Here is an 8,979-nt window from a genome sequence, read left to right as displayed (position 1 = left end):
TATGTTTCAGCACCCTGTTGAGGGCGTGCTGTTGCATTTATTTCACTGTGTGTCTTTCCATCCACAACATACATTTTACACATACATATCTTCATTGGGAGATAAGAGGGGGGTGGCAGGTCAAGGGTTAACCACAGTGCAAAAAAACAGAAACGGTCTCAACAGACCGCAAATAAATCGCATTGACCTCAATTATAGCTGCAGAAACACTAACTAGTGGGGAAACTATACATTACTATCTCTACACCAGACACTACAGCTAGTCTAACTACTAAACTCTGTCCGCATGACGCAATGGTTTCTATCACTTTTGAGATGCATCTGCTCATTCAAGTCTCCTACATATATCTCCTTTGGGATATTGTCGAAAAGTTGAACGAGTCACAAAGAAATGTGTGCATCTCTTGATTAGTCAGTGGCATCAGGACTCTGTGATGAACATATCTCATGCTAAGAAATAAAAAAAAAAAAATGTATGAACAATTCCTTCTTTCTTTCTACCTACAACATTAAACAGACAACCAGCCTTTTGATATCAAAACATAACACTTTGAATGACAAACTTCAAATCCTGCACTTTCCACTGCAAGATCCACACAGTCTCTTCGCATCTCTCTCTGTATTCCTGGGACTTAATCTTGCAGCACCAAAAACACAGAACTAATAATCAAAAAGACACATCAAAATCAACTTGTTTTCAGTTTGAACTGCAGTGTTTTACCCAGGAATAATACATACACACATACTCCTAGACCAACTGGTGTGCCTTGCAGCATCCATTAAATGTCCCACATGTGTGTAAAAACTAAAAAGAAGAAGAAGAAAAAAAAAAACATATTTACAACAATAAAATCAATTCAAAGCATAAAGTTTGGGGTTTTTTTTTTTTGCTAATAAAAAAAAAGTGGGGGAAAGGAAAAGAAAGTGACATTAATGTAAGTTTTATCATGTCTCCAAAAAACAGTTCTATTATCAAATTTACAAAGCTGGGCCAGGACTGAGTTATTGAACGTTACAGATTTTGACCTCTACTGACACGACTTTTGCCACCAAAATACTTTCTGCGACACCGTTTGGGGTGGGGGTCACATCCTGTGTTATTTAAGAGAGTATTTACACCCAAAAATGCTCAGTATGACACACCATTGCACTACAAGAGGATCAGGACCTCTGAGTTGTGAAACCTGAACCCTCTCAAGTGGGTCTCCCTTGCAGTGACCACAGGGCCACATTACTTACAAAAACAATCAACTTGGCAATCAACCTGAATACAGATCATTAGTCTGACACAATTAAAATAAGGAGGGGAGGGGGAGATATGCAAAAAACCCATCACTGAAACTTCATTTCAGGCTTCCTAAGACCAAACTGACCTATATTACAGAATAAAGTAACAAAATGCTCCATCCATGAAGAAATTTTAAATACAGTAAAATTAAAAGAAAAATTGCACGAGATGCATCCAAGAGAAGAGGGTTGGTCCCATCCAGTTTCACATAGGCTTTTATTTCATCTTCCTCGAACCGAGCCAACTTTATACAACACATCCAAACCAATCAGGGAAATTATCTAGACAATTTGTAAAATACTACCTCTGAAGACAATCAGATGTATGCATGGTACCCAGCAAACATGAACAAATTCTTGACACAAACAGAAATCACGGCTGAACGAGGCATGAGGGCGTGCTTGTGTCGTGAGTGTGCATTGCAGCTTGAGACGTGTACTGGGCTTGGTTTGGTTTGTTTCGCTATCTGCCTCCATATGCAAGAGACTTTGGTGCGAAAGTTGAGAAGTTTGCTTCATTCTCACAACAACAAACAAGATGTGTAAATGCGTGACAGAGATTTCTTTGCACACATAATGTTGGGTCTCTCTGTCTACAGACCTGCTACTGCTACAGTGTGTGTAACAATGTGTGTGTTCCTCCTCATCTGTGAATTTATTTATTATTTTTTTTGTGTGTGCACATGATGTTATGTCCTATCATACCATCACTGCAGGAGAATACTACATGTAGGTTATAAATGGGCCATCCAAATCTCAACTATCTCTCGCTCTGGAGTAAGTCTGTCTGAGAAATTCTATTCCCTTTTGCAAGAGAAGTATGAACTCTTGCTTTGGTCTGTCTTAGATATGCACATCGACAAAGAACTCATATCTGCCGAGGTGAGGACATACATAAACACAGAATACTACTACTTATTTTTTCTGAACATCTGTCCTGAAATTAAGCCACCACGTGTTCTGATGGCAAAAGATTCTTTGGAAATGATGGCTGGTGCACTCACTGGTGGCTGTACTTTACATCTGTCACATGGTTCTTACGTAGTACACTACAGCTTGTGTTCCATCAATGCAAACAAGGACTCGAAGCAAAAGACAGCAACTGCACGGTTTGAGACAGAAGTCACTTCGCAAGAGTGGACAGAAGTCATTTCACAGGAGTCCAACGCGTGTGATGCCATAACTCGATTATCTCTAGCAAGCATTCGTCTCTGACTAGCACATCAAAAAAAAAGTTTTAGGAGTCCAAATACCTCCACAATTGTGATGCTCAGAGTGGAGAAGTTGCCAAACAGATCACGAGGTGCCAAAAGTATTGCTACGTCTGCAGCACGAGGATCCCCCTCACATGCCTTCCTAACATTCATTGTTTTATCATCGACTGGTTCAAATGGGACCGTGCACATTTTTCAGTTTTGAGTACTGAGCATATACATGTATATAAAGCCACCTCGGCTGGACCGACTATCAAGTGAGCTCAGCGAGAGCGTGTCAGGACTGATATATTCCGCTTCATTACTGCGCTTGGTTGAAGAGAGTTGCAGTAATTGTTATCAAAGTAACATAAATGTACTGAATTTTTATCTGCCTGTTTTGACTCCCTTAATCATTACCGTTCTTTCTTGCTCTTTTATTCATTTGTCTTGACTCCTATCAGAAGCCACACGTTGCAGGGAAATAAGGTACAGCTGAAACAATTGACATGCACTGTAAAAAACAAACAGAAAAACATGAAAAACAGCATCTTTATCTTCATTCTCAACTCAACCTGGCCTCAAATCAAACAATTTTGCTATACTACACGTGTACTTCACATCATCGGCCACTCTGTCGTATTCACATTCAATTCTTTTGTAAACAAGGCGTACATCTACTGTAATACTTTTCCACTGAGACACCACACTGTGTAGCTAAATATACAAAATGTAACTCAGAATATCATTATGTTTGCGTATCTAGAAACACTTTTTCTGAGCACACATCATCCCACCAACAAAGGCAGCTCATTGTCAGTGATCAAAATTTGTTGAATTACACTACTTTCTTTTTCTTCTCTCCTTTTTTTTTCTTTTGTTTTCACACAAAATTATGAATGCAACAGAATTGTGTGAATTCTATCTTAACTAGTTGGCAATGGCATGTACAAGGGAGAAGGAGGTTGGCAATGGCATGTACAAGGGAGAAGGAGGAGGACAAGCAAGTGAACTAGGGTGGATAACGTTGTCATGAAATTGCATCGAGAGAATAATTACAGGAGAAAGGACTGTTGTTTGCCTCTTACTTACATAAACTCTCCACCTTTATAACAGAAGTGTGAGCTGTGATTTTTTCTGCTTTTTTTTTTTTTTTTTCAAAGTCATCCTGAATATGAGTTCCAAGTCTTTATTCTGTGCCGTCAGGGCATCAACCACTCCAGGAGCACTTAGTTGGTGACAATTCTTCCTCAAGAATCGCAGCTTAGAAGGCTTTGAGGTACACCTCACACCAAGGTCCACCTGTTCAGAACCAGTTACCATGGAAACAGGAGTGTATGGGATCCCGCTGGTTTAACTCCACAGTCATGAGGTGATGCACAAATGGTGATGTTGCACACAATGAATCAGTTGAGCAAATCACAGAGACATAATGTGGAAGGGCATCACTCCGGTAGACTCAGCAGCCATGGTGCGAGGTGACGCCCTCCTGGGCGTGGCCATCACACCCCTAGACGAAGCCAAATGCCTTGGTCTTGATGGCCAGGAGGAGCTTCTTCTTCAGGATGGCCTTGGAGCTGTAGAGCGGGATGTAGAGGCGGCTGATGCAGGTGTTTGCCGTGGGCAGGTGGTTGTCGTCCGGCGGCCGCACCGTGATGGTCGGCAGGGGCTGGAACCCCTCCTCGCTGGCCGGCAGACTGGGGCTGGACGTCCAGAAGTATACCTTGGGGATGGAGGGGGAACGTGGTATGTCAAATAATTATGAGTAGGTGTCACAGAGAACAATGGAGGGCAACAAAGTTACAAAGGAGGAAAAGGTGAGCAGTTCAAGGACTTGGTTTGAAATGGGACAGCATCGTCTCTTAGGTATTGCACTTGATCTCTCTGACTGTGTGCTCATCTGTAACCACATACTTTGCACACACTACGTCAAACACAAATTTCTCTCTTAATGACTCAGCAGGACTTCATGTAATCATTACATTGACTACAGGTACTTATTACTACTTTATGTAATAACTCCTGCTTATTTACTAATTAAATCTATAAATCTGCCAGTGAAAGAAAAATGACAACTTGAAGCGAAAAATGAACTTTCATGACTCAAATACTGGCATACTGCATGTGCAGAAATGAGGTTTTTCCAACTGCAGTATCTAGGCATACATGTGATGAATTGTTAAGTTTGATGTGTGATGTGGTATTGTAGGTGGACATGTGATGCGGTCTCTAAGCAGACATGCATACTTACCAGATCCTGCTTCTGCTGGGTGCTCATCTTCTCCACGATGCTCCAGAACCACTGCTTGAAGGTTGCCAGCTTGTCGTTGCCTTCACTGCTGTGACCATCACCTGTAAGGGCACAAACAGACACGCACACAATAGGCATGTTATCCATCATATTGCTTGCTCCTATATCAGGTTCACTTTTCAGTCTTTCATACTATTTTTGTTCCCAGTGGTAACAAAAATTGACAGTTCTGACCAGTTAGTCAAGTTAAGACAAGATGTCACATAAGATAATTATTTTTCAATGTCAAAGGAAGCAGGTACTTGATACCAATGAATAACTAGTCCACTCTTGCAAGAGATGCAAATACTTGGTCCCATGAATGGGACATAGAGGGTAGGTTCCATGTGTTAGAGAGTTACACTTCATTTAAAAGATCAAGCCAATGGAAATCACTTCATTTTTTCCTCAAGGAGCATGAAAATGAGCACACGATACCAAAATCCCTCGTGGTTCACGCCCTACCAGGTAATTGGCAATGGTCCGTAAACAGTGTTAATGGTAATGGTCCGTAAACATCTAGGACGTCCTGCCATAAAAATCAATGATTAGTCAGTGAATCTCTACATGGTTATATTTCTAAACACATCAATCCCCCCAAAAAATATGCCACGACTTGTATCAGTGCTACCACAGTGAAGTACTGGTGGCGAGAATGCAAGGAGAACTGCAAAAACGATTTTTTTTTTTTTTTTTTGAAGTAGTCTACAGAACAGAACTAAATGAATATTGCTTGGATTCTGCGAGTTTGAGAGGAGTGAAATTCTAATAAAGACAAAGCCGAGATCTGCTTACCTAGTTTGCCCGTCTCATCATTGAAGGTGGTGTAGCCAATCAGCATCTGGACGTTGACCTGGCCACACCCATTGACCAGGAGCCGGAAGTCCTCGGCCGTCAGACCGTCCAGGGCGTTACGGGGTAGGACGTCAAATAGACCTTGCCGCATGGACTAAAACACAAACACGGCAGAGACCAAGTTTGTAATACTTGCAAGACAATATACACTTTTGACGGCCAGACACATCACAGGGCCATTTGAATACATTGCTGTTCCACTGCAGTTTTCCATCTTCTTTTTTACTCAAATGACTGTTTTTTATTCTTCTTCTAATATTCATCATTCATTTCTTTTCTGTACTTACACTTGTATCATCAGTCACCCCTCAAGAGCCCATGCAACTGCCCACAACCTGCCAAACTTTTTAGATCGACACTCTCTGACATTCATTGAATCCCCAAATGTTAACGTTAAATGAAACCGTGACTCACCCTTTATGGTGCAACATGGACTTTCTAACTGTAAAAGGCCACTGCGATACAACACAGAGTAGGAAGATTACGAAATGACTCCTCATGACCAGCTTCTTTCAGAAAAATTGTGCTCACTGGCAAAGTAAGCATACCAGCAAAGTCCAAGACATACAATGGACAAGACCTACATATTGACTACAAGGTGATTGTCATCATTTCATGCAAGCCTCAAAGTTATACAAATGAGGGCTTCTACTTAGAAGTTACTACAACCTCTGAATGTGCATAAGGTATGTGATAGCTGAAGTTGATGTATCAGTTGGAGAATTGTGATAAGGTGTGTAAAAATGCTCTTGACTCTATTTCATAGGAGATCTTGAATTCGGAGTCCTGCCTGGTTAATACATCCTTGGGCAAGACATTTTACACATTATGTCATTCTACATCTAGACATATTGACTGGTTCTTCACAATATTGAGGTAATGATAAAGGCAAAACAGTGCATATACCATGGAGGCCACATTGAATAAAGAAGACCATATCACCATCTTCACCATCATCATCATCATCACCAGCATCATTATCATACACACCATCATCATCGCCAACATCATCAACATTACCATCATCGTAATCATCGCCATCGGCGTCATCGTCGTCATCATCATCATCATCATCATCAACACACTATCATCATTATCACCATCATCACTATTAAAATCATCACTACCACTATCATCATCAACACCATCTTCATGAACATCATCACCATCACTGTTATTCAACTAACCGAAAGGCATTTCTGGGCTGCCACCACCATCTTGTAATCGGCGTAGCGGTGCACATAGTCAAAGGCGTTGTCGGCGGTGACACGGATGTGGGAGCCACCGGGCATCAAGTCCACCACCTGACCCCCTTCCTCCTTGGAGAGCTGGATGGAGAGGGTGAGCTCCATGGCCTCGATGGCCGACGCCCGGCCACGCTCCGCATCCAAGAGCAGCTGGCGCAGGCTCTCGTAGAGGGTCGGGTCGAAGAAAGCTAGGTCATGCCAGCCAATCTGTTGGAAAAAAGGATTTTATCATCGTTGTCTCTATCATCATCACTAACTCTACTGCTACTCCTGTCATGACCATTACTAATACGACTAAATACTACTACTAATACTACTACTACTACTATTACTGCCACTTCTCCTTTTAACAACGTAGCATGTCTACCAGTATTAACTGTTACTACTACTATGATTGCTACAACTGCTGCTACTATCACTACTACTACTACTACTACTACTACTACAAATGTACATATGTGACCGTGCATCACAAAACAAACAAAAAGTCGCACCCCTTGATTTTACGTGAGGACTCAAGAAAGGTGAAATGGGTGAACCGAGTCAATTTTGAGTTTTCCATATTTTCTGAAAGAGTTATTCTTCTTCTGCATTATTCTTGAGTTTGGGATCACAAATTGAATGGGAAAAGTGGGTTTTCAGCAGTTCTTCTACAACCCCATTTTTTGGTAGAGTATTGCGATCAGGTTTTTTTTAGAGGCCCCTATCATTTCTTGAGAATCCTTTGCACCCTCTTCCCTTTCAACTCTAATAACTTTTGAAAGGATGATGCTACTGCTCTGGAAGTTGACATTTATCATGGTCAGAATGTGTTTATAGACCATGCTTAATTTCAGCTTGATCTGATAATCCCTTAATTGTTGGTGCTGCAGTGATTAACATCATGTTTTTGTTCCATTCATGGCACAGGTAGTACGGCTTAGTAAAGATTAAGCACTTGAATAGACCCTGTACTTCAGAGCCTCTTTTCTCAGTTCACACTTTCCAGAGTGTGTGCTTTCTTTCCAATATTTATATAGGTTAGGAGAATCAATTTGAATTGAGTTATACATCATTTTAAAGCTTAGAGTCCGCTCTTTCAGAATCTGTCCTTAACTAAAAATCCATGTCTGGCGACTTTTTGTTTGTTTTGTGGTGCAGGGTCACATATACCATCACTAGCACTACCGCTACTACTAGCACTAGCACAGAACCACAGATTGTGTGGTCTACATGGTGAAAGGAAACTAAACCATAGCATAAAGTGATCCACAGATTTCCAATAATTCTCTTTATTCTGTTCATCACATGTGCATCAACATTTTTATCACAATATGATTGAAATTTCTAGGATTCTCCATAAGCTCGGATGCAACCATCAGTGGGTAACTTTTATGCCAAACTCGCTCACAGAACTACAGAATCAACACAAAACAGTCTTTGACAAGCGACAGATTGCCCCACAAAGTTCTGGTGCCTTACCTTTCTTCCGAGCATGAACTTGATGACGTGGCGATTTAGTGTCAGAGGGCAGAGTTCATTCTGGAGCAGACAGAAGCCCAGGATTCTGTGCAGAAAAAGGAGAACATGAAAGAGATGTTACATAATGACTGCATTTTGCAGACAAAATCACACTGATCAAACAAAACTAAGTGATTATCTTCTTTATGACATTAATTTCACCACTGTAAAAGCAGAAATTCTTATTTTCTTGCATTTTGCGCAACCAGAAACTAGTGCAAAAATAAAAGAAAGAGAATATTTTTGCTTACTATATGTTCCAGTAGTTCATGTCTTGATTCCATCGTATTAAAAAACATGCGAAACTCATCTTACACGGCCGAGCGTGAAAATAACCACTTTTACAGCGAATCAACTGGTTCCATCAATGACTCTCACTATTCATACTGCTCAGTTTTTCATTTTAGCATTACACAAGAGGGAAAAAAAGGAGATATGGTGTAAGTTATAAAAAGGTGCTTTGATTAGTTTACATCCAAAGTAGATAGTGGTGACTCAACTTACTTTCTCAGCTATATAGAGTTGTCAGATATCTTCAGACAAACTTTCACTTTCTCTTACATCTTGCTATCCTTCAAGGGATGATACAGTATTGGCGGAGATGAAA

At 40.8% G+C, this 8,979-nt stretch overlaps 1 protein-coding gene across 1 annotated transcript in view; it reads right to left on the bottom strand.

The window, feature by feature from the left end:
- LOC140239573 (E3 ubiquitin-protein ligase UBR5-like) overlaps positions 1–8,979 on the bottom strand; it is a 61,064-nt gene continuing 52,085 nt past the window's right edge. Inside the window, 5 exon segments of the mRNA XM_072319403.1 lie at positions 1–4,203; positions 4,732–4,832; positions 5,566–5,719; positions 6,813–7,079; positions 8,334–8,418. Coding sequence (XP_072175504.1) covers positions 3,991–4,203; positions 4,732–4,832; positions 5,566–5,719; positions 6,813–7,079; positions 8,334–8,418 — 820 coding nt within the window. The 3' untranslated portion in view covers positions 1–3,990.

The sequence above is a fragment of the Diadema setosum genome, chromosome 16 (assembly GCF_964275005.1).
Source record: "Diadema setosum chromosome 16, eeDiaSeto1, whole genome shotgun sequence".
In the NCBI taxonomy this organism is placed as follows: domain Eukaryota; kingdom Metazoa; phylum Echinodermata; class Echinoidea; order Diadematoida; family Diadematidae; genus Diadema; species Diadema setosum.
This window is presented reverse-complemented; position numbering and strand designations above follow the sequence as displayed.